Below are 27,993 nucleotides of genomic sequence, written 5' to 3'. Positions count from 1 at the left end.
AAATAATGTAAGTAAACATTTGGGTTGAGCCCCAAGGACAAAATCAGGATTACAACTCAAATAAATTGAAGGAAAAGTTCCTTCACCGATGGTAACGCCAAGAAGAACATGAAAAGAGACACGAGGACAGTAGTGCAGAGAGAGAGAGAGGGAGAAGGCTCTGGTGCTGTGCTGCAGGAGTGAACAGCTCGTGCGACGCGGACACCCTGTGGGCGCGCGTGAGGCTGCAGCAGGGCTTCTCCGGGCTGCTGTACGCCCGCGGCTTCCCTCTGGCGTGCCGCGCGCTGGGCACCGGGGACCTGTGGGCCGGCCTGGCACTGCCCGGCGCCGGCTGCGGCGTCAAGGTGCTCACCGCCGAGGTACTGCAACACTCCTCCCTCCATGCTCTCACATCATCCCTCAACATTCCTCCCTCCGTGCTCTCACATCATCCCTCAACACTCCTCCCTCCGTGCTCTCCCATCATTCCTCAACACTCCACCCTCCATGCTCTCCCATCAACCCTCAACACTCATCCCTCCGTGCTCTCACATCATTCCTCAACACTCCACCCTCCATGCTCTCCCATCATCCCTCAACACTCCTCCCTCCGTGCTCTCCCATCATTCCTCAACACTCCACCCTCCATGCTCTCCCATCATCCCTCAACACTCCTCCCTCCGTGCTCTCCCATCATTCCTCAACACTCCACCCTCCATGCTCTCCCATCAACCCTCAACACTCATCCCTCCGTGCTCTCACATCATCCCTCAACACTCCTCCCTCCGTGCTCTCACATCATCCCTCAACACTCCTCCCTCTGTGCTCTCACATCATCCCTCAACATTCCTCCCTCCGTGCTCTCACATCATCCCTTTACACTCCTCCCTCCGTGCTCTCACATCATTCCTCAACACTCCACCCTCCATGCTCTCCCATCAAACCTCAACACTCCTCCCTACGTGCTCTCCCATCATCCCTCAACACTCCTCCCTCCGTGCTCTCACATCATCCCTCAATACTCCTCCCTCCGTGCTCTCCCATCATCCCTCAACACTCCTCCCTCCGTGCTCTCCCATCACCCTCAACACTCCACCCTCCGTGCTCACCCATCAACCCTCAACACTCCTCCCTCCGTGCTCTCACATCATCCCTCAACACTCCACCCTCCATGCTCTCACATCATCCCTCAACACTCCTCCCTCCGTGCTCTCACATCATCCCTCAACATTCCTCCCTCCGTGCTCTCACATCATCCCTCAACACTCCTCCCTCCGTGCTCTCACATCATCCCTCAACACTCCTCCCTCCGTGCTCTCACATCATCCTCAACACTCCTCCCTCCGTGCTCTCACATCATCCCTCAACACTCCTCCCTCCGTGCTCTCTCATCATCCCTCAACACTCCTCCCTCCGTGCTCTCACATCATCCTCAACACTCCACCCTCCGTGCTCTCACATCATCCCTCAACACTCCTCCCTCCGTGCTCTCCCATCATTCCTCAACACTCCACCCTCCATGCTCTCCCATCAACCCTCAACACTCCTCCCTACGTGCTCTCCCATCATCCCTCAACACTCCTCCCTCCGTGCTCTCACATCATCCCTCAATACTCCTCCCTCCGTGCTCTCCCATCATCCATCAACACTCCTCCCTCCGTGCTCTCCCATCACCCTCAACACTCCACCCTCCATGCTCACCCATCAACCCTCAACACTCCTCCCTCCGTGCTCTCACATCATCCCTCAACACTCCACCCTCCATGCTCTCCCATCAACCCTCAACACTCCTCCCTCCGTGCTCTCACATCATCCTCAACACTCCTCCCTCCGTGCTCTCACATCATCCCTCAACACTCCTCCCTCCGTGCTCTCACATCATCCCTCAACACTCCTCCCTCCGTTTTCTCCCATCATTCCTCAACACTCCACCCTCCATGCTCTCCCATCAACCCTCAACACTCCTCACTCCGTGCTCTCACATCATCCTCAACACTCCTCCCTCCGTGCTCTCACATCATCCCTCAACACTCCTCCCTCCGTGCTCTCTCATCATCCCTCAACACTCCTCCCTCCGTGCTCTCACATCATCCTCAACACTCCACCCTCCGTGCTCTCACATCATCCCTCAACACTCCTCCCTCCGTGCTCTCCCATCATTCCTCAACACTCCACCCTCCATGCTCTCCCATCAACCCTCAACACTCCTCCCTACGTGCTCTCCCATCATCCCTCAACACTCCTCCCTCCGTGCTCTCACATCATCCCTCAATACTCCTCCCTCCGTGCTCTCCCATCATCCCTCAACACTCCTCCCTCCGTGCTCTCCCATCATCCTCAACACTCCACCCTCCATGCTCTCCCATCAACCCTCAACACTCCTCCCTCCGTGCTCTCACATCATCCCTCAACACTCCTCCCTCCGTGCTCTCACATCATCCCTCAATACTCCTCCCTCCGTGCTCTCACATCATTCCTCAACACTCCACCCTCCATGCTCTCCCATCAACCCTCAACACTCCTCCCTCCGAGCTCTCACATCATCCCTCAACACTCCTCCCTCCGTGCTCTCACATCATCCCTCAACACTCCTCCCTCCGTGCTGTCACATCATCCCTCAACACTCCTTCCTCCGTGCTCTCACATCATCCCTCAACATTACTCCCTCCGTGCTCTCACATCATCCCTCAACACTCCTCCCTCTGTGCTCTCCCATCATCCTCAACACTCCTCCCTCCGTGCTCTCACATCATCCCTCAACACACCTCCCTCCGTGCTCTCCCATCACTCTCAACACTCCACCCTCCGTGCTCACCCATCAACCCTCAACACTCCTCCCTCCATGCTCTCTCATCATCCCACAACACTCCTCCCTCCGTACTCTCACATCATCCCTCAACACTCCTCCCTCCGTGCTCTCACATCATCCCTCAACACTCCTCCCTCCGTGCTCTCCCATCACCCTCAACACTCCACCCTCCGTGCTCACCCATCAACCCTCAACACTCCTCCCTCCATGCTCTCTCATCATCCCACAACACTCCTCCCTCCGTGCTCTCACATCATCCCTCAACACTCCTCCCTCCGTGCTCTCACATCATCCCTCAACACTCCTCCCTCCGTGCTCTCCCATCATCCCTCAACACTCCTCCCTCCGTGCTCTCACATCATCCCACAATACTCCTCCCTCCGTGCTCTCCCATCATCCTTCAACACTCCTCCCTCCGTGCTCTCCCATCATCCCTCAACACTCCACCCTCCATGCTCTCCCATCAACCCTCAACACTCCTCCCTCCGTGCTCTCACATCATCCATCAACACTCCTCCCTCCGTGCTCTCCCATCATCCCTCAACACTCCTCCCTCCGTGCTCTCACATCATCCCTCAACACTCCTCCCTCCGTGCTCTCACATCATCCCTCAATACTCCTCCCTCCATGCTATCACATCTTCCCTCAACACTCCTCCCTCCGTGCTCTCCCATCAACCCTCAACACTCCTCCCTCCATGCTCTCACATCATCCCTCAACACTCCTCCCTCCGTGCTCTCACATCATCCCTCAAAACTCCTCCCTCCGTGCTCTCCCATCATCCCTCAACACTCCTCCCTCCAAGCTCTTACATCATCCCTCAACACTCCTCCCTCCGTGCACTCCCATCATCCATCAACACTCCTCCCTCTGTGCTCACCCATCATTCCTCAACACTCTTTCCTTCGTAATCTCATATCAACCCTCAATACTCGTTCCTCCCGTGATCTCCCATCATCCCTCAAACCTCCTCCCACCGTGCACTCCCATCATCCCTCAACACTCTTTCCTTCGTGATCTCCCATCATTCCTCATCACTCCTCCCTACGTGTTCTCCCATCATCCCTCAACACTCCTCCCTCTGTGCTCTCCCATCAACCCTCAACACTGCTCCCTCCATGCTCTCACATCAACACTCAACACTCCTCTCTCCGTGCTCTCCCTTCATCCCTCAACACTCCTCCCTCCGTGCTCTCACATCATCCCTCACCACTCCTCCCTCCTGTGCTCTCCCATCATCCCTCAACACTCTTTCTTTCGTGATCTCACATCAACCCTCATTACTGCTCCCTCCCATGCTCTCCCATCAACCTTCAACACTACTCCTCTGTGCTCACCTACCAACCATTAACAATCCTCCCTCCCATGCTCTCCCATCATCCCTCAACACTCTTTCCTTCGTGAACTCAAATGAACCCTTAAAACTCCTCCCTCCAGTGCTCTCTCATCATCCCTGAACATTCTTTCCTTCGTGATCTGTAATCAACCCTCAACACTCCTCCCTCCCATGCTCTTCCATTATCCCTCAACACTTTACTTCGTGATCTCACATAAACCCTCAAAATTCCTCCCTCCGTGCTCTCCGATCATCCCTCAACAATCTTTCCTTCGTGAACTCACATCAACCCTCAACAATCGTCCCTCCCGTGCTCTCCCATCATCCCTCTACACTCCTCCCTACGTGCTCTCCCATCATCCCTCAACACTCCTCCCTCTGTGCTCTCCCATCAACCCTTAACACTGCTCCCTCCATGCTCTCACATCAACACTCAACACTCCTCCCTCCGTGCTCTCACTTCATCCCTCAACACTCCTCCCTCCGTGCTCTCACATCATCCCTCACCACTCCTCCCTCCTGTGCTCTCCCATCATCCCTCAACACTCTTTCTTTCGTGATCTCACATCAACCCTCATTACTGCTCCCACCCAAGCTCTCCCATCAACCTTCAACACTACTCCTCTGTGCTCACCTACCAACCATTAACAATCCTCCCTCCCATGCTCTCCCATCATCCCTCAACACTCTTTCCTTCGTGAACTCAAATGAACCCTTAAAACTCCTCCCTCCAGTGCTCGCCCATCATCCCTGAACATTCTTTCCTTCATGATCTGTAATCAACCCTCAACACTCCTCCCTCCCATGCTCTCCCATTATCCCTCAACACTTTACTTCGTGATCTCACATAAACCCTCAAAATTCCTCCCTCCGTGCTCTCCCATCATCCCTCAACACTCCTCCCTCCGTACTCTCACATCATCCCTCAACACTCCTCCCTCCGTGCACTCCCATCAACCCTCAATACTCCTCCCTCCATGCTCTCACATCATCCCTCAACACTCCTCTCTCCGTGCTATCCCATCAACCCTCAACACTCCTCCCTCCATGCTCTCACATCATCCTTCAACACTCCTCCCTCCGTGCTCTACCATCAACCCTCAACACTCCTTTTTCCGTGCTCTCACATCATCCCTCAACACTCCTCCCTCCGTGCTCTCCCATCAACCCTCAACACTCCTCCCTCCATGCTCTCACATCATCCCTCAACACTCCTCCCTCCGTGCTCTCCCATCAACCCTCAACACTCCTCCCTCCATGCTCTCACATCATCCCTCAACACTCCTCCCTCCATGCTCTCACATCATCCTTCAACACTCCTCCCTCCGTGCTCTCCCATCAACTCTCAACACTCCTCCCTCCGTGCTCTCACATCATCCCTCAACACTCCTCCCTCCGTGCTCTCACATCATCCCTATACACTCCTCCCTACATGCTCTCCCATCATCCCTCAACACTCCTCCCTCCGTGCTCTCACATCATCCCTCAACACTCCTCCCTCCGTGCTCTCCCATCAACCCTCAACACTCCTCCCTCCATGCTCTCACATCATCCCTCAACACTCCTCCCTCTGTGCTCTCCCATCAACCCTCAACACTCCTCCCTCCATGCTCTCACATCAACACTCAACACTCCTCCCTCCGTGCTCTCCCTTCATCCCTCAACACTCCTCCCTCTGTGCTCTCACATCATCCCTCACCACTCCTCCCTCCTGTGCTCTCCCATCATCCCTCAACACTCTTTCTTTCGTGATCTCACATCAACCCTCATTACTGCTCCCTCCCATGCTCTCCCATCAACCTTCAACACTACTCCTCTGTGCTCACCTACCAACCATTAACAATCCTCCCTCCCATGCTCTCCCATCATCCCTCAACACTCTTTCCTTCGTGAACTCAAATGAACCCTTAAAACTCCTCCCTCCAGTGCTCTCCCATCATCCCTGAACATTCTTTCCTTCGTGATCTGTAATCAACCCTCAACACTCCTCCCTCCCATGCTCTCCCATTATCCCTCAACACTTTACTTCGTGATCTCACATAAACCCTAAAAAATCCTCCCTCCGTGCTCTCCGATCATCCCTCAACAATCTTTCCTTCGTGAACTCACATCAACCCTCAACAATCGTCCCTCCCGTGCTCTCCCAATATCCCTCAACACTCTTTCCTTCGTGATATCACACCAACCCTCAACACTCCCACCTCCCGTGCTCACCCATCACCCCTCAACACTCCACCCTCCGTGCTCACCCATCAACCCTCAACACTCCTCCCTCCATTCTCTCTCATCATCCTCAACACTCCTCCCTCCGTGCTCTCACATCATCCCTCAACACTCCTCCCTCCGTGCTCTCACATCATCCCACAATACTCCTCCCTCCGTGCACTCCCATCAACCCTCAACACTCCTTCCTCCGTGCTCTCACATCATCCCTCAAAACTCCTCCCTCCGTGCTCTCACATCATCCCTCAACACTCCTCCCTCCGTGCTCACCCATCATCCCTCAAAACTCCTCCCTCCGTGCTCTCCCATCATTCCTCAATACTCCACCCTCCATGCTCTCCCATCAACCCTCAACACTCCTCCCTCCGTGCTCTCACATCATCCTCAACACTCCTCCCTCCGTGCTCTCACATCATCCCTCAACACTCCTCCCTCCGTGCTCTCTCATCATCCCTCAACACTCCTCCCTCCGTGCTCTCACATCATCCCTCAATACTCCTCCCTCCGTGCTCTCCCATCATCCCTCAACACTCCTCCCTCCTTGCTCTCCCATCATCCTCAACACTCCACCCTCCATGCTCTCCCATCAACCCTCAACACTCCTCCCTCCGTGCTCTCACATCATCCTCAACACTCCTCCCTCCGTGCTCTCACATCATCCCTCAACACTCCTCCCTCCGTGCTCTCCCATCATTCCTCAACACTCCACCCTCCATGCTCTCCCATCAACCCTCAACACTCCTCCCTCCGTGCTCTCAGATCATCCTCAACACTCCTTCCTCCGTGCACTCACATCATCCCTCAACACTCCTCCCTCCGTGCTCTCTCATCATCCCTCAACACTCCTCCCTCCGTGCTCTCACATCATCCTCAACACTCCACCCTCCGTGCTCTCACATCATCCATCAACACTCCTCCCTCCGTGCTTTCCCATCATTCCTCAACACTCCACCCTCCATGCTCTCCCATCAACCCTCAACACTCCTCCCTACGTGCTCTCCCATCATCCCTCAACACTCCTCCCTCCGTGCTCTCACATCATCCCTCAATACTCCTCCCTCCGTTCTCTCCCATCATTCTTCAACACTCCTCCCTCCGTGCTCTCCCATCATCCCTCAACACTCCTCCCTCCGTGCTCACCCATCATCCCTCAACACTCCTTTCTCCGTGCTCTCCCATCATTCCTCAACACTCCACCCTCCATGCTCTCCCATCAACCCTCAACACTCCTCCATCCGTGCTCTCACATCATCCTCAACACTCCTCCCTCCGTGCTCTCACATCATCCTCAACACTCCTCCCTCCGTGCTCTCACATCATCCCTCAACACTCCTCCCTCCGTGCTCTTCCATCATTCCTCAACACTCCACCCTCCATGCTCTCCCATCAACCCTCTACACTCCTCCCTCCATGCTCTCACATCATCCTCAACACTCCTTCCTCCGTGCTCTCACATCATCCCTCAAAACTCCTCCCTCCGTGCTCTCTCATCATCCCTCAACACTCCTCCCTCCGTGCTCTCACATCATCCTCAACACTCCACCCTCCGTGCTCTCACATCATCCATCAACACTCCTCCCTCCGTGCTCTCCCATCATTCCTCAACACTCCACCCTCCATGCTCTCCCATCAACCCTCAACACTCCTCCCTACGTGCTCTCCCATCATCCCTCAACACTCCTCCCTCCGTGCTCTCACATCATCCCTCAATACTCCTCCCTCCGTGCTCTCCCATCACCCTCAACACTCCTCCCTCCGTGCTCTCCCATCACCCTCAACACTCCACCCTCCGTGCTCACCCATCAACCCTCAACACTCCTCCCTCCGTGCTCTCAACTCATCCCTCAACACTCCTCCCTCCGTGCTCTCACATCATCCCTCAATACTCCTCCCTCCGTGCTCTCCCATCATCCCTCAACACTCCTCCCTCCGTGCTCTCCCATCATCCCTCAACACTCCACCCTCCATGCTCTCCCATCATCCCTCAACACTCCTCCCTCCGTGCTCACCCATCAACCCTCAACACTCCTCCCTCCATGCTCTCTCATCATCCCACAACACTCCTCCCTCCGTGCTCTCACATCATCCCTCAACACTCCTCCCTCCGTGCTCTCACATCAACCCTCAACACTCCTCCCTCCGTGCTCTCACATCATCCCACAATACTCCTCCCTCCGTGCTCTCCCATCATCCTTCAACACTCCTTCCTCCGTGCTCTCCCATCATCCCTCAACACTCCATCCTCCATGCTCTCCCATCATCCCTCAACACTCCTCCCTCCGTGCTCTCACATCATCCATCAACACTCCTCCCTACGTGCTCTCCCATCATCCCTCAACACTCCTCCCTCCGTGCTCTCCCATCATCCCTCAACACTCCACCCTCCATGCTCTCCCATCATCCCTCAACACTCCTCCCTCCGTGCTCTCACATCATCCCTCACCACTCCTCCCTCCTGTGCTCTCCGATCATCCCTCAACAATCTTTCCTTCGTGAACTCACATCAACCCTCAACAATCGTCCCTCCCGTGCTCTCCCATCATCCCTCTACACTCCTCCCTACGTGCTCTCCCATCATCCCTCAACACTCCTCCCTCTGTGCTCTCCCATCAACCCTTAACACTGCTCCCTCCATGCTCTCACATCAACACTCAACACTCCTCCCTCCGTGCTCTCACTTCATCCCTCAACACTCCTCCCTCCGTGCTCTCACATCATCCCTCACCACTCCTTCTTCCTGTGCTCTCCCATCATCCCTCAACACTCTTTCTTTCGTGATCTCACATCAACCCTCATTACTGCTCCCACCCAAGCTCTCCCATCAACCTTCAACACTACTCCTCTGTGCTCACCTACCAACCATTAACAATCCTCCCTCCCATGCTCTCCCATCATCCCTCAACACTCTTTCCTTCGTGAACTCAAATGAACCCTTAAAACTCCTCCCTCCAGTGCTCGCCCATCATCCCTGAACATTCTTTCCTTCATGATCTGTAATCAACCCTCAACACTCCTCCCTCCCATGCTCTCCCATTATCCCTCAACACTTTACTTCGTGATCTCACATAAACCCTCAAAATTCCTCCCTCCGTGCTCTCCCATCATCCCTCAACACTCCTCCCTCCGTACTCTCACATCATCCCTCAACACTCCTCCCTCCGTGCACTCCCATCAACCCTCAATACTCCTCCCTCCATGCTCTCACATCATCCCTCAACACTCCTCCCTCCGTGCTATCCCATCAACCCTCAACACTCCTCCCTCCATGCTCTCACATCATCCTTCAACACTCCTCCCTCCGTGCTCTACCATCAACCCTCAACACTCCTTTTTCCGTGCTCTCACATCATCCCTCAACACTCCTCCCTCCGTGCTCTCCCATCAACCCTCAACACTCCTCCCTCCATGCTCTCACATCATCCCTCAACACTCCTCCCTCCGTGCTCTCCCATCAACCCTCAACACTCCTCCCTCCATGCTCTCACATCATCCCTCAACACTCCTCCCTCCATGCTCTCACATCATCCTTCAACACTCCTCCCTCCGTGCTCTCCCATCAACTCTCAACACTCCTCCCTCCGTGCTCTCACATCATCCCTCAACACTCCTCCCTCCGTGCTCTCACATCATCCCTATACACTCCTCCCTACATGCTCTCCCATCATCCCTCAACACTCCTCCCTCCGTGCTCTCACATCATCCCTCAACACTCCTCCCTCCGTGCTCTCCCATCAACCCTCAACACTCCTCCCTCCATGCTCTCACATCATCCCTCAACACTCCTCCCTCTGTGCTCTCCCATCAACCCTCAACACTCCTCCCTCCATGCTCTCACATCAACACTCAACACTCCTCCCTCCGTGCTCTCCCTTCATCCCTCAACACTCCTCCCTCTGTGCTCTCACATCATCCCTCACCACTCCTCCCTCCTGTGCTCTCCCATCATCCCTCAACACTCTTTCTTTCGTGATCTCACATCAACCCTCATTACTGCTCCCTCCCATGCTCTCCCATCAACCTTCAACACTACTCCTCTGTGCTCACCTACCAACCATTAACAATCCTCCCTCCCATGCTCTCCCATCATCCCTCAACACTCTTTCCTTCGTGAACTCAAATGAACCCTTAAAACTCCTCCCTCCAGTGCTCTCCCATCATCCCTGAACATTCTTTCCTTCGTGATCTGTAATCAACCCTCAACACTCCTCCCTCCCATGCTCTCCCATTATCCCTCAACACTTTACTTCGTGATCTCACATAAACCCTAAAAAATCCTCCCTCCGTGCTCTCCGATCATCCCTCAACAATCTTTCCTTCGTGAACTCACATCAACCCTCAACAATCGTCCCTCCCGTGCTCTCCCAATATCCCTCAACACTCTTTCCTTCGTGATATCACACCAACCCTCAACACTCCCACCTCCCGTGCTCACCCATCACCCCTCAACACTCCACCCTCCGTGCTCACCCATCAACCCTCAACACTCCTCCCTCCATTCTCTCTCATCATCCTCAACACTCCTCCCTCCGTGCTCTCACATCATCCCTCAACACTCCTCCCTCCGTGCTCTCACATCATCCCACAATACTCCTCCCTCCGTGCACTCCCATCAACCCTCAACACTCCTTCCTCCGTGCTCTCACATCATCCCTCAAAACTCCTCCCTCCGTGCTCTCACATCATCCCTCAACACTCCTCCCTCCGTGCTCACCCATCATCCCTCAAAACTCCTCCCTCCGTGCTCTCCCATCATTCCTCAATACTCCACCCTCCATGCTCTCCCATCAACCCTCAACACTCCTCCCTCCGTGCTCTCACATCATCCTCAACACTCATCCCTCCGTGCTCTCACATCATCCCTCAACACTCCTCCCTCCGTGCTCTCTCATCATCCCTCAACACTCCTCCCTCCGTGCTCTCACATCATCCCTCAATACTCCTCCCTCCGTGCTCTCCCATCATCCCTCAACACTCCTCCCTCCTTGCTCTCCCATCATCCTCAACACTCCACCCTCCATGCTCTCCCATCAACCCTCAACACTCCTCCCTCCGTGCTCTCACATCATCCTCAACACTCCTCCCTCCGTGCTCTCACATCATCCCTCAACACTCCTCCCTCCGTGCTCTCCCATCATTCCTCAACACTCCACCCTCCATGCTCTCCCATCAACCCTCAACACTCCTCCCTCCGTGCTCTCAGATCATCCTCAACACTCCTTCCTCCGTGCACTCACATCATCCCTCAACACTCCTCCCTCCGTGCTCTCTCATCATCCCTCAACACTCCTCCCTCCGTGCTCTCACATCATCCTCAACACTCCACTCTCCGTGCTCTCACATCATCCATCAACACTCCTCCCTCCGTGCTTTCCCATCATTCCTCAACACTCCACCCTCCATGCTCTCCCATCAACCCTCAACACTCCTCCCTACGTGCTCTCCCATCATCCCTCAACACTCCTCCCTCCGTGCTCTCACATCATCCCTCAATACTCCTCCCTCCGTTCTCTCCCATCATTCTTCAACACTCCTCCCTCCGTGCTCTCCCATCATCCCTCAACACTCCTCCCTCCGTGCTCACCCATCATCCCTCAACACTCCTTTCTCCGTGCTCTCCCATCATTCCTCAACACTCCACCCTCCATGCTCTCCCATCAACCCTCAACACTCCTCCATCCGTGCTCTCACATCATCCTCAACACTCCTCCCTCCGTGCTCTCACATCATCCTCAACACTCCTCCCTCCGTGCTCTCACATCATCCCTCAACACTCCTCCCTCCGTGCTCTTCCATCATTCCTCAACACTCCACCCTCCATGCTCTCCCATCAACCCTCTACACTCCTCCCTCCATGCTCTCACATCATCCTCAACACTCCTTCCTCCGTGCTCTCACATCATCCCTCAACACTCCTCCCTCCGTGCTCTCTCATCATCCCTCAACACTCCTCCCTCCGTGCTCTCACATCATCCTCAACACTCCACCCTCCGTGCTCTCACATCATCCATCAACACTCCTCCCTCCGTGCTCTCCCATCATTCCTCAACACTCCACCCTCCATGCTCTCCCATCAACCCTCAACACTCCTCCCTACGTGCTCTCCCATCATCCCTCAACACTCCTCCCTCCGTGCTCTCACATCATCCCTCAATACTCCTCCCTCCGTGCTCTCCCATCACCCTCAACACTCCTCCCTCCGTGCTCTCCCATCACCCTCAACACTCCACCCTCCGTGCTCACCCATCAACCCTCAACACTCCTCCCTCCGTGCTCTCAACTCATCCCTCAACACTCCTCCCTCCGTGCTCTCACATCATCCCTCAATACTCCTCCCTCCGTGCTCTCCCATCATCCCTCAACACTCCTCCCTCCGTGCTCTCCCATCATCCCTCAACACTCCACCCTCCATGCTCTCCCATCATCCCTCAACACTCCTCCCTCCGTGCTCACCCATCAACCCTCAACACTCCTCCCTCCATGCTCTCTCATCATCCCACAACACTCCTCCCTCCGTGCTCTCACATCATCCCTCAACACTCCTCCCTCCGTGCTCTCACATCAACCCTCAACACTCCTCCCTCCGTGCTCTCACATCATCCCACAATACTCCTCCCTCCGTGCTCTCCCATCATCCTTCAACACTCCTTCCTCCGTGCTCTCCCATCATCCCTCAACACTCCACCCTCCATGCTCTCCCATCATCCCTCAACACTCCTCCCTCCGTGCTCTCACATCATCCATCAACACTCCTCCCTACGTGCTCTCCCATCATCCCTCAACACTCCTCCCTCCGTGCTCTCCCATCATCCCTCAACACTCCACCCTCCATGCTCTCCCATCATCCCTCAACACTCCTCCCTCCGTGCTCTCACATCATCCATCAACACTCCTCCCTCCGTGCTCTCCCATCACCCTCAACACTCCACTCTCCGTGCTCACCCATCAACCCTCAACAATCCTCCCTCCATGCTCTCTCATCATCCCACAACACTCCACCCTCCGTGCTCACCCATCAACCCTTAACACTCCTCCCTCCGTGCTCTCACATCATCCCTCAACATTACTCCCTCCGTGCTCTCACATCATCCCTCAACACTCCTCCCTCTGTGCTCTCCCATCATCCTCAACACTCCTCCCTCCGTACTCTCACATTATCCCTCAACACACCTCCCTCCGTGCTCTCCCATCAACCCTCAACACTCCTCCCTACGTGCTCTCCCATCATCCCTCAACACTCCTCCCTCCGTGCTCTCACATCATCCCTCAATACTCCTCCCTCCGTGCTCTCCCATCATCCTTCAACACTCCTCCCTCCGTGCTCTCCCATCATCCCTCAACACTCCTCCCTCCGTGCTCACCCATCATCCCTCAACACTCCTCCCTCCGTGCTCACCCATCATCCCTCAACACTCCTTTCTCCGTGCTCTCCCATCATTCCTCAACACTCCACCCTCCATGCTCTCCCATCAACTCTCAACACTCCTCCCTCCGTGCTCTCCCATCATTCCTCAACACTCCACCCTCCATGCTCTCCCATCAACCCTCAACACTCCTCCCTCCATGCTCTCACATCATCCTCAACACTCCTTCCTCCGTGCTCTCACATCATCCCTCAACACTCCTCCCTCCGTGCTCTCTCATCATCCCTCAACACTCCTCCCTCCGTGCTCTCACATCATCCTCAACACTCCACCCTCCGTGCTCTCACATCATCCATCAACACTCCTCCCTCCGTGCTCTCCCATCATTCCTCAACACTCCACCCTCCATGCTCTCCCATCAACCCTCAAAACTCCTCCCTACGTGCTCTCCCATCATCCCTCAACACTCCTCCCTCCGTGCTCTCACATCATCCCTCAATACTCCTCCCTCCGTGCTCTCCCATCACCCTCAACACTCCTCCCTCCGTGCTCTCCCATCACCCTCAACACTCCTCCCTCCGTGCTCTCCCATCACCCTCAACACTCCACCCTCCGTGCTCACCCATCAACCCTCAACACTCCTCCCTCCGTGCTCTCAACTCATCCCTCAACACTCCTCCCTCCGTGCTCTCACATCATCCCTCAATACTCCTCCCTCCGTGCTCTCCCATCATCCCTCAACACTCCTCCCTCCGTGCTCTCCCATCATCCCTCAACACTCCACCCTCCATGCTCTCCCATCATCCCTCAACACTCCTCCCTCCGTGCTCACCCATCAACCCTCAACACTCCTCCCTCCATGCTCTCTCATCATCCCACAACACTCCTCCCTCCGTGCTCTCACATCATCCCTCAACACTCCTCCCTCCGTTATCTCACATCAACCCTCAACACTCCTCCCTCCGTGCTCTCACATCATCCCACAATACTCCTCCCTCCGTGCTCTCCCATCATCCTTCAACACTCCTTCCTCCGTGCTCTCCCATCATCCCTCAACACTCCACCCTCCATGCTCTCCCATCATCCCTCAACACTCCTCCCTCCGTGCTCTCACATCATCCATCAACACTCCTCCCTACGTGCTCTCCCATCATCCCTCAACACTCCTCCCTCCGTGCTCTCCCATCATCCCTCAACACTCCACCCTCCATGCTCTCCCATCATCCCTCAACACTCCTCCCTCCGTGCTCTCACATCATCCATCAACACTCCTCCCTCCGTGCTCTCCCATCACCCTCAACACTCCACTCTCCGTGCTCACCCATCAACCCTCAACAATCCTCCCTCCTTGCTCTCTCATCATCCCACAACACTCCACCCTCCGTGCTCACCCATCAACCCTTAACACTCCTCCCTCCGTGCTCTCACATCATCCCTCAACATTACTCCCTCCGTGCTCTCACATCATCCCTCAACACTCCTCCCTCTGTGCTCTCCCATCATCCTCAACACTCCTCCCTCCGTACTCTCACATTATCCCTCAACACACCTCCCTCCGTGCTCTCCCATCAACCCTCAACACTCCTCCCTACGTGCTCTCCCATCATCCCTCAACACTCCTCCCTCCGTGCTCTCACATCATCCCTCAATACTCCTCCCTCCGTGCTCTCCCATCATCCTTCAACACTCCTCCCTCCGTGCTCTCCCATCATCCCTCAACACTCCTCCCTCCGTGCTCACCCATCATCCCTCAACACTCCTTTCTCCGTGCTCTCCCATCATTCCTCAACACTCCACCCTCCATGCTCTCCCATCAACCCTCAACACTCCTCCATCCGTGCTCTCACATCATCCTCAACACTCCTCCCTCCGTGCTCTCACATCATCCTCAACACTCCTCCCTCCGTGCTCTCACATCATCCCTCAACACTCCTCCCTCCGTGCTCTCCCATCATTCCTCAACACTCCACCCTCCATGCTCTCCCATCAACCCTCAACACTCCTCCCTCCATGCTCTCACATCATCCTCAACACTCCTTCCTCCGTGCTCTCACATCATCCCTCAACACTCCTCCCTCCGTGCTCTCTCATCATCCCTCAACACTCCTCCCTCCGTGCTCTCACATCATCCTCAACACTCCACCCTCCGTGCTCTCACATCATCCATCAACACTCCTCCCTCCGTGCTCTCCCATCATTCCTCAACACTCCACCCTCCATGCTCTCCCATCAACCCTCAACACTCCTCCCTACGTGCTCTCCCATCATCCCTCAACACTCCTCCCTCCGTGCTCTCACATCATCCCTCAATACTCCTCCCTCCGTGCTCTCCCATCACCCTCAACACTCCTCCCTCCGTGCTCTCCCATCACCCTCAACACTCCACCCTCCGTGCTCACCCATCAACCCTCAACACTCCTCCCTCCGTGCTCTCAACTTATCCCTCAACACTCCTCCCTCCGTGCTCTCACATCATCCCTCAATACTCCTCCCTCCGTGCTCTCCCATCATCCCTCAACACTCCTCCCTCCGTGCTCTCCCATCATCCCTCAACACTCCACCCTCCATGCTCTCCCATCATCCCTCAACACTCCTCCCTCCGTGCTCACCCATCAACCCTCAACACTCCTCCCTTCATGCTCTCTCATCATCCCACAACACTCCTCCCTCCGTGCTCTCACATCATCCCTCAACACTCCTCCCTCCGTGCTCTCACATCAACCCTCAACACTCCTCCCTCCGTGCTCTCACATCATCCCACAATACTCCTCCCTCCGTGCTCTCCCATCATCCTTCAACACTCCTTCCTCCGTGCTCTCCCATCATCCCTCAACACTCCACCCTCCATGCTCTCCCATCATCCCTCAACACTCCTCCCTCCGTGCTCTCACATCATCCATCAACACTCCTCCCTACGTGCTCTCCCATCATCCCTCAACACTCCTCCCTCCGTGCTCTCCCATCATCCCTCAACACTCCACCCTCCATGCTCTCCCATCATCCCTCAACACTCCTCCCTCCGTGCTCTCACATCATCCATCAACACTCCTCCCTCCGTGCTCTCCCATCACCCTCAACACTCCACTCTCCGTGCTCACCCATCAACCCTCAACAATCCTCCCTCCATGCTCTCTCATCATCCCACAACACTCCACCCTCCATGCTCACCCATCAACCCTTCACACTCCTCCCTCCGTGCTCTCACATCATCCCTCAACATTACTCCCTCCATGCTCTCACATCAACCCTCAACACTCCTCCCTCCATGCTCTCACATCATCCCTCAACACTCCTCCCTCCGTGCTCTCACATCATCCCTCAAAACTCCTCCCTCCGTGCTCTCCCATCATCCCTCAACACTCCTCCCTCCAAGCTCTTACATCATCCCTCAACACTCCTCCCTCCGTGCACTCCCATCATCCATCAACACTCCTCCCTCTGTGCTCACCCATCATTCCTCAACACTCTTTCCTTCGTAATCTCATATCAACCCTCAATACTCGTTCCTCCCGTGATCTCCCATCATCCCTCAAACCTCCTCCCACCGTGCACTCCCATCATCCCTCAACACTCTTTCCTTCGTGATCTCCCATCATTCCTCATCACTCCTCCCTACGTGTTCTCCCATCATCCCTCAACACTCCTCCCTCTGTGCTCTCCCATCAACCCTCAACACTGCTCCCTCCATGCTCTCACATCAACACTCAACACTCCTCTCTCCGTGCTCTCCCTTCATCCCTCAACACTCCTCCCTCCGTGCTCTCACATCATCCCTCACCACTCCTCCCTCCTGTGCTCTCCCATCATCCCTCAACACTCTTTCTTTCGTGATCTCACATCAACCCTCATTACTGCTCCCTCCCATGCTCTCCCATCAACCTTCAACACTACTCCTCTGTGCTCACCTACCAACCATTAACAATCCTCCCTCCCATGCTCTCCCATCATCCCTCAACACTCTTTCCTTCGTGAACTCAAATGAACCCTTAAAACTCCTCCCTCCATGCTCTCTCATCATCCCACAACACTCCTCCCTCCGTGCTCTCACATCATCCCTCAACACTCCTCCCTCCGTTATCTCACATCAACCCTCAACACTCCTCCCTCCGTGCTCTCACATCATCCCACAATACTCCTCCCTCCGTGCTCTCCCATCATCCTTCAACACTCCTTCCTCCGTGCTCTCCCATCATCCCTCAACACTCCACCCTCCATGCTCTCCCATCATCCCTCAACACTCCTCCCTCCGTGCTCTCACATCATCCATCAACACTCCTCCCTACGTGCTCTCCCATCATCCCTCAACACTCCTCCCTCCGTGCTCTCCCATCATCCCTCAACACTCCACCCTCCATGCTCTCCCATCATCCCTCAACACTCCTCCCTCCGTGCTCTCACATCATCCATCAACACTCCTCCCTCCGTGCTCTCCCATCACCCTCAACACTCCACTCTCCGTGCTCACCCATCAACCCTCAACAATCCTCCCTCCTTGCTCTCTCATCATCCCACAACACTCCACCCTCCGTGCTCACCCATCAACCCTTAACACTCCTCCCTCCGTGCTCTCACATCATCCCTCAACATTACTCCCTCCGTGCTCTCACATCATCCCTCAACACTCCTCCCTCTGTGCTCTCCCATCATCCTCAACACTCCTCCCTCCGTACTCTCACATTATCCCTCAACACACCTCCCTCCGTGCTCTCCCATCAACCCTCAACACTCCTCCCTACGTGCTCTCCCATCATCCCTCAACACTCCTCCCTCCGTGCTCTCACATCATCCCTCAATACTCCTCCCTCCGTGCTCTCCCATCATCCTTCAACACTCCTCCCTCCGTGCTCTCCCATCATCCCTCAACACTCCTCCCTCCGTGCTCACCCATCATCCCTCAACACTCCTTTCTCCGTGCTCTCCCATCATTCCTCAACACTCCACCCTCCATGCTCTCCCATCAACCCTCAACACTCCTCCATCCGTGCTCTCACATCATCCTCAACACTCCTCCCTCCGTGCTCTCACATCATCCTCAACACTCCTCCCTCCGTGCTCTCACATCATCCCTCAACACTCCTCCCTCCGTGCTCTCCCATCATTCCTCAACACTCCACCCTCCATGCTCTCCCATCAACCCTCAACACTCCTCCCTCCATGCTCTCACATCATCCTCAACACTCCTTCCTCCGTGCTCTCACATCATCCCTCAACACTCCTCCCTCCGTGCTCTCTCATCATCCCTCAACACTCCTCCCTCCGTGCTCTCACATCATCCTCAACACTCCACCCTCCGTGCTCTCACATCATCCATCAACACTCCTCCCTCCGTGCTCTCCCATCATTCCTCAACACTCCACCCTCCATGCTCTCCCATCAACCCTCAACACTCCTCCCTACGTGCTCTCCCATCATCCCTCAACACTCCTCCCTCCGTGCTCTCACATCATCCCTCAATACTCCTCCCTCCGTGCTCTCCCATCACCCTCAACACTCCTCCCTCCGTGCTCTCCCATCACCCTCAACACTCCACCCTCCGTGCTCACCCATCAACCCTCAACACTCCTCCCTCCGTGCTCTCAACTCATCCCTCAACACTCCTCCCTCCGTGCTCTCACATCATCCCTCAATACTCCTCCCTCCGTGCTCTCCCATCATCCCTCAACACTCCTCCCTCCGTGCTCTCCCATCATCCCTCAACACTCCACCCTCCATGCTCTCCCATCATCCCTCAACACTCTTCCCTCCGTGCTCACCCATCAACCCTCAACACTCCTCCCTTCATGCTCTCTCATCATCCCACAACACTCCTCCCTCCGTGCTCTCACATCATCCCTCAACACTCCTCCCTCCGTGCTCTCACATCAACCCTCAACACTCCTCCCTCCGTGCTCTGACATCATCCCACAATACTCCTCCCTCCGTGCTCTCCCATCATCCTTCAACACTCCTTCCTCCGTGCTCTCCCATCATCCCTCAACACTCCACCCTCCATGCTCTCCCATCATCCCTCAACACTCCTCCCTCCGTGCTCTCACATCATCCATCAACACTCCTCCCTACGTGCTCTCCCATCATCCCTCAACACTCCTCCCTCCGTGCTCTCCCATCATCCCTCAACACTCCACCCTCCATGCTCTCCCATCATCCCTCAACACTCCTCCCTCCGTGCTCTCACATCATCCATCAACACTCCTCCCTCCGTGCTCTCCCATCACCCTCAACACTCCACTCTCCGTGCTCACCCATCAACCCTCAACAATCCTCCCTCCATGCTCTCTCATCATCCCACAACACTCCACCCTCCATGCTCACCCATCAACCCTTCACACTCCTCCCTCCGTGCTCTCACATCATCCCTCAACATTACTCCCTCCATGCTCTCACATCAACCCTCAACACTCCTCCCTCCATGCTCTCACATCATCCCTCAACACTCCTCCCTCCGTGCTCTCACATCATCCCTCAAAACTCCTCCCTCCGTGCTCTCCCATCATCCCTCAACACTCCTCCCTCCAAGCTCTTACATCATCCCTCAACACTCCTCCCTCCGTGCACTCCCATCATCCATCAACACTCCTCCCTCTGTGCTCACCCATCATTCCTCAACACTCTTTCCTTCGTAATCTCATATCAACCCTCAATACTCGTTCCTCCCGTGATCTCCCATCATCCCTCAAACCTCCTCCCACCGTGCACTCCCATCATCCCTCAACACTCTTTCCTTCGTGATCTCCCATCATTCCTCATCACTCCTCCCTACGTGTTCTCCCATCATCCCTCAACACTCCTCCCTCTGTGCTCTCCCATCAACCCTCAACACTGCTCCCTCCATGCTCTCACATCAACACTCAACACTCCTCTCTCCGTGCTCTCCCTTCATCCCTCAACACTCCTCCCTCTGTGCTCTCACATCATCCCTCACCACTCCTCCCTCCTGTGCTCTCCCATCATCCCTCAACACTCTTTCTTTCGTGATCTCACATCAACCCTCATTACTGCTCCCTCCCATGCTCTCCCATCAACCTTCAACACTACTCCTCTGTGCTCACCTACCAACCATTAACAATCCTCCCTCCCATGCTCTCCCATCATCCCTCAACACTCTTTCCTTCGTGAACTCAAATGAACCCTTAAAACTCCTCCCTCCAGTGCTCGCCCATCATCCCTGAACATTCTTTCCTTCATGATCTGTAATCAACCCTCAACAATCGTCCCTCCCGTGCTCTCCCATCATCCCTCTACACTCCTCCCTACGTGCCCTCCCATCATCCCTCAACACTCCTCCCTCTGTGCTCTCCCATCAACCCTTAACACTGCTCCCTCCATGCTCTCACATCAACACTCAACACTCCTCCCTCTGTGCTCTCACTTCATCCCTCAACACTCCTCCCTCCGTGCTCTCACATCATCCCTCACCACTCCTCCCTCCTGTGCTCTCCCATCATCCCTCAACACTCATTCTTTCGTGATCTCACATCAACCCTCATTACTGCTCCCTCCCATGCTCTCCCATCAACCTTCAACACTACTCCTCTGTGCTCACCTACCAACCATTAACAATCCTCCCTCCCATGCTCTCCCATCATCCCTCAACACTCTTTCCTTCGTGAACTCAAATGAACCCTTAAAACTCCTCCCTCCAGTGCTCGCCCATCATCCCTGAACATTCTTTCCTTCATGATCTGTAATCAACCCTCAACACTCCTCCCTCCCATGCTCTCCCATTATCCCTCAACACTTTACTTCGTGATCTCACATAAACCCTCAAAATTCCTCCCTCCGTGCTCTCCCATCATCCCTCAACACTCCTCCCTCCGTACTCTCACATTATCCCTCAACACACCTCCCTCCGTGCTCTCCCATCAACCCTCAACACTCCTCCCTACGTGCTCTCCCATCATCCCTCAACACTCCTCCCTCCGTGCTCTCACATCATCCCTCAATACTCCTCCCTCCGTGCTCTCCCATCATCCTTCAACACTCCTCCCTCCGTGCTCTCCCATCATCCCTCAACACTCCTCCCTCCGTGCTCACCCATCATCCCTCAACACTCCTTTCTCCGTGCTCTCCCATCATTCCTCAACACTCCACCCTCCATGCTCTCCCATCAACCCTCAACACTCCTCCATCCGTGCTCTCACATCATCCTCAACACTCCTCCCTCCGTGCTCTCACATCATCCTCAACACTCCTCCCTCCGTGCTCTCACATCATCCCTCAACACTCCTCCCTCCGTGCTCTCCCATCATTCCTCAACACTCCACCCTCCATGCTCTCCCATCAACCCTCAACACTCCTCCCTCCATGCTCTCACATCATCCTCAACACTCCTTCCTCCGTGCTCTCACATCATCCCTCAACACTCCTCCCTCCGTGCTCTCTCATCATCCCTCAACACTCCTCCCTCCGTGCTCTCACATCATCCTCAACACTCCACCCTCCGTGCTCTCACATCATCCATCAACACTCCTCCCTCCGTGCTCTCCCATCATTCCTCAACACTCCACCCTCCATGCTCTCCCATCAACCCTCAACACTCCTCCCTACGTGCTCTCCCATCATCCCTCAACACTCCTCCCTCCGTGCTCTCACATCATCCCTCAATACTCCTCCCTCCGTGCTCTCCCATCACCCTCAACACTCCTCCCTCCGTGCTCTCCCATCACCCTCAACACTCCACCCTCCGTGCTCACCCATCAACCCTCAACACTCCTCCCTCCGTGCTCTCAACTCATCCCTCAACACTCCTCCCTCCGTGCTCTCACATCATCCCTCAATACTCCTCCCTCCGTGCTCTCCCATCATCCCTCAACACTCCTCCCTCCGTGCTCTCCCATCATCCCTCAACACTCCACCCTCCATGCTCTCCCATCATCCCTCAACACTCCTCCCTCCGTGCTCACCCATCAACCCTCAACACTCCTCCCTTCATGCTCTCTCATCATCCCACAACACTCCTCCCTCCGTGCTCTCACATCATCCCTCAACACTCCTCCCTCCGTGCTCTCACATCAACCCTCAACACTCCTCCCTCCGTGCTCTCACATCATCCCACAATACTCCTCCCTCCGTGCTCTCCCATCATCCTTCAACACTCCTTCCTCCGTGCTCTCCCATCATCCCTCAACACTCCACCCTCCATGCTCTCCCATCATCCCTCAACACTCCTCCCTCCGTGCTCTCACATCATCCATCAACACTCCTCCCTACGTGCTCTCCCATCATCCCTCAACACTCCTCCCTCCGTGCTCTCCCATCATCCCTCAACACTCCACCCTCCATGCTCTCCCATCATCCCTCAACACTCCTCCCTCCGTGCTCTCACATCATCCATCAACACTCCTCCCTCCGTGCTCTCCCATCACCCTCAACACTCCACTCTCCGTGCTCACCCATCAACCCTCAACAATCCTCCCTCCATGCTCTCTCATCATCCCACAACACTCCACCCTCCATGCTCACCCATCAACCCTTCACACTCCTCCCTCCGTGCTCTCACATCATCCCTCAACATTACTCCCTCCATGCTCTCACATCAACCCTCAACACTCCTCCCTCCATGCTCTCACATCATCCCTCAACACTCCTCCCTCCGTGCTCTCACATCATCCCTCAAAACTCCTCCCTCCGTGCTCTCCCATCATCCCTCAACACTCCTCCCTCCAAGCTCTTACATCATCCCTCAACACTCCTCCCTCCGTGCACTCCCATCATCCATCAACACTCCTCCCTCTGTGCTCACCCATCATTCCTCAACACTCTTTCCTTCGTAATCTCATATCAACCCTCAATACTCGTTCCTCCCGTGATCTCCCATCATCCCTCAAACCTCCTCCCACCGTGCACTCCCATCATCCCTCAACACTCTTTCCTTCGTGATCTCCCATCATTCCTCATCACTCCTCCCTACGTGTTCTCCCATCATCCCTCAACACTCCTCCCTCTGTGCTCTCCCATCAACCCTCAACACTGCTCCCTCCATGCTCTCACATCAACACTCAACACTCCTCTCTCCGTGCTCTCCCTTCATCCCTCAACACTCCTCCCTCCGTGCTCTCACATCATCCCTCACCACTCCTCCCTCCTGTGCTCTCCCATCATCCCTCAACACTCTTTCTTTCGTGATCTCACATCAACCCTCATTACTGCTCCCTCCCATGCTCTCCCATCAACCTTCAACACTACTCCTCTGTGCTCACCTACCAACCATTAACAATCCTCCCTCCCATGCTCTCCCATCATCCCTCAACACTCTTTCCTTCGTGAACTCAAATGAACCCTTAAAACTCCTCCCTCCAGTGCTCGCCCATCATCCCTGAACATTCTTTCCTTCATGATCTGTAATCAACCCTCAACAATCGTCCCTCCCGTGCTCTCCCATCATCCCTCTACACTCCTCCCTACGTGCCCTCCCATCATCCCTCAACACTCCTCCCTCTGTGCTCTCCCATCAACCCTTAACACTGCTCCCTCCATGCTCTCACATCAACACTCAACACTCCTCCCTCTGTGCTCTCACTTCATCCCTCAACACTCCTCCCTCCGTGCTCTCACATCATCCCTCACCACTCCTCCCTCCTGTGCTCTCCCATCATCCCTCAACACTCATTCTTTCGTGATCTCACATCAACCCTCATTACTGCTCCCTCCCATGCTCTCCCATCAACCTTCAACACTACTCCTCTGTGCTCACCTACCAACCATTAACAATCCTCCCTCCCATGCTCTCCCATCATCCCTCAACACTCTTTCCTTCGTGAACTCAAATGAACCCTTAAAACTCCTCCCTCCAGTGCTCGCCCATCATCCCTGAACATTCTTTCCTTCATGATCTGTAATCAACCCTCAACACTCCTCCCTCCCATGCTCTCCCATTATCCCTCAACACTTTACTTCGTGATCTCACATAAACCCTCAAAATTCCTCCCTCCGTGCTCTCCCATCATCCCTCAACACTCCTCCCTCCGTACTCTCACATCATCCCTCAACACTCCTCCCTCCGTGCACTCCCATCAACCCTCAACACTCCTCCCTCCATGCTCTCACATCATCCCTCAACACTCCTCCCTCCGTGCTATCCCATCAACCCTCAACACTCCTCCCTCCATGCTCTCACATCATCCTTCAACACTCCTCCCTCCGTGCTCTACCATCAACCCTCAACACTCCTTTTTCCGTGCTCTCACATCATCCCTCAACACTCCTCCCTCCGTGCTCTCCCATCAACCCTCAACACTCCTCCCTCCATGCTCTCACATCATCCCTCAACACTCCTCCCTCCAAGCTATCCCATCAACCCTCAACACTCCTCCCTCCATGCTCTCACATCATCCCTCAACACTCCTCCCTCCATGCTCTCACATCATCCTTCAACACTCCTCCCTCCGTGCTCTCCCATCAACTCTCAACACTCCTCCCTCCGTGCTCTCACATCATCCCTCAACACTCCTCCCTCCGTGCTCTCACATCATCCCTATACACTCCTCCCTACATGCTCTCCCATCATCCCTCAACACTCCTCCCTCCGTGCTCTCACATCATCCCTCAACACTCCTCCCTCCGTGCTCTCCCATCAACCCTCAACACTCCTCCCTCCATGCTCTCACATCATCCCTCAACACTCCTCCCTCTGTGCTCTCCCATCAACCCTCAACACTCCTCCCTCCATGCTCTCACATCAACACTCAACACTCCTCCCTCCGTGCTCTCCCTTCATCCCTCAACACTCCTCCCTCTGTGCTCTCACATCATCCCTCACCACTCCTCCCTCCTGTGCTCTCCCATCATCCCTCAACACTCTTTCTTTCGTGATCTCACATCAACCCTCATTACTGCTCCCTCCCATGCTCTCCCATCAACCTTCAACACTACTCCTCTGTGCTCACCTACCAACCATTAACAATCCTCCCTCCCATGCTCTCCCATCATCCCTCAACACTCTTTCCTTCGTGAACTCCAATGAACCCTTAAAACTCCTCCCTCCAGTGCTCTCCCATCATCCCTGAACATTCTTTCCTTCGTGATCTGTAATCAACCCTCAACACTCCTCCCTCCCATGCTCTCCCATTATCCCTCAACACTTTACTTCGTGATCTCACATAAACCCTAAAAAATCCTCCCTCCGTGCTCTCCGATCATCCCTCAACAATCTTTCCTTCGTGAACTCACATCAACCCTCAACAATCGTCCCTCCCGTGCTCTCCCAATATCCCTCAACACTCTTTCCTTCGTGATATCACACCAACCCTCAACACTCCCACCTCCCGTGCTCACCCATCACCCCTCAACACTCCACCCTCCGTGCTCACCCATCAACCCTCAACACTCCTCCCTCCATTCTCTCTCATCATCCTCAACACTCCTCCCTCCGTGCTCTCACATCATCCCTCAACACTCCTCCCTCCGTGCTCTCACATCATCCCACAATACTCCTCCCTCCGTGCACTCCCATCAACCCTCAACACTCCTTCCTCCGTGCTCTCACATCATCCCTCAAAACTCCTCCCTCCGTGCTCTCACATCATCCCTCAACACTCCTCCCTCCGTGCTCACCCATCATCCCTCAACACTCCTCCCTCCGTGCTCTCCCATCATTCCTCAATACTCCACCCTCCATGCTCTCCCATCAACCCTCAACACTCCTCCCTCCGTGCTCTCACATCATCCTCAACACTCCTCCCTCCGTGCTCTCACATCATCCCTCAACACTCCTCCCTCCGTGCTCTCTCATCATCCCTCAACACTCCTCCCTCCGTGCTCTCACATCATCCTCAACACTCCACCCTCCGTGCTCTCACATCATCCCTCAACACTCCTCCCTCCGTGCTCTCCCATCATTCCTCAACACTCTACCGTCCATGCTCTCCCATCAACCCTCAACACTCCTCCCTACGTGCTCTCCCATCATCCCTCAACACTCCTCCCTCCGTGCTCTCACATCATCCCTCAATACTCCTCCCTCCGTGCTCTCCCATCATCCCTCAACACTCCTCCCTCCTTGCTCTCCCATCATCCTCAACACTCCACCCTCCATGCTCTCCCATCAACCCTCAACACTCCTCCCTCCATGCTCTCACATCATCCTCAACACTCCTCCCTCCGTGCTCTCACATCATCCCTCAACACTCCTCCCTCCGTGCTCTCCCATCATTCCTCAACACTCCACCCTCCATGCTCTCCCATCAACCCTCAACACTCCTCCCTCCGTGCTCTCAGATCATCCTCAACACTCCTTCCTCCGTGCTCTCACATCATCCCTCAACACTCCTCCCTCCGTGCTCTCTCATCATCCCTCAACACTCCTCCCTCCGTGCTCTCACATCATCCTCAACACTCCACCCTCCGTGCTCTCACATCATCCATCAACACTCCTCCCTCCGTGCTCTCCCATCATTCCTCAACACTCCACCCTCCATGCTCTCCCATCAACCCTCAACACTCCTCCCTACATGCTCTCCCATCATCCCTCAACACTCCTCCCTCCGTGCTCTCACATCATCCCTCAATACTCCTCCCTCCGTGCTCTCCCATCATCCTTCAACACTCCTCCCTCCGTGCTCTCCCATCATCCCTCAACACTCCTCCCTCCGTGCTCACCCATCATCCCTCAACACTCCTTTCTCCGTGCTCTCCCATCATTCCTCAACACTCCACCCTCCATGCTCTCCCATCAACCCTTAACACTCCTCCATCCGTGCTCTCACATCATCCTCAACACTCCTCCCTCCGTGCTCTCACATCATCCTCAACACTCCTCCCTCCGTGCTCTCACATCATCCTCAACACTCCTCCCTCCGTGCTCTCACATCATCCCTCAACACTCCTCCCTCCGTGCTCTCCCATCATTCCTCAACACTCCACCCTCCATGCTCTCCCATCAACCCTCAACACTCCTCCCTCCGTGCTCTCACATCATCCTCAACACTCCTTCCTCCGTGCTCTCACATCATCCCTCAACACTCCTCCCTCCGTGCTCTCTCATCATCCCTCAACACTCCTCCCTCCGTGCTCTCACATCATCCTCAACACTTCACCCTCCGTGCTCTCACATCATCCATCAACACTCCTCCCTCCGTGCTCTCCCATCATTCCTCAACACTCCACCCTCCATGCTCTCCCATCAACCCTCAACACTCCTCCCTACGTGCTCTCCCATCATCCCTCAACACTCCTCCCTCCGTGCTCTCACATCATCCCTCAATACTCCTCCCTCCGTGCTCTCCCATCACCCTCAACACTCCTCCCTCCGTGCTCTCCCATCACCCTCAACACTCCACCCTCCGTGC

The 27,993-nt window shown here is 55.1% G+C and overlaps 1 protein-coding gene across 1 annotated transcript in view; it reads left to right on the top strand.

The window, feature by feature from the left end:
• The window catches only part of LOC134539400 (uncharacterized), a 146,105-nt gene that overhangs the window by 87,030 nt on the left and 31,082 nt on the right, over positions 1-27,993 (top strand). Inside the window, exon 4 of the mRNA XM_063381401.1 lies at positions 178-359. Within this exon, the coding sequence (XP_063237471.1) occupies positions 178-359 (182 nt within the window). The remainder of the gene's footprint in view (positions 1-177; positions 360-27,993) is intronic.

Source organism: Bacillus rossius, chromosome 15 (genome assembly GCF_032445375.1).
Source record: "Bacillus rossius redtenbacheri isolate Brsri chromosome 15, Brsri_v3, whole genome shotgun sequence".
Classification (NCBI taxonomy): Eukaryota; Metazoa; Arthropoda; class Insecta; order Phasmatodea; family Bacillidae; genus Bacillus; species Bacillus rossius.
Note: the sequence above shows the minus strand (reverse complement) of the source record. Positions and strands in the feature narration are given on the sequence as shown.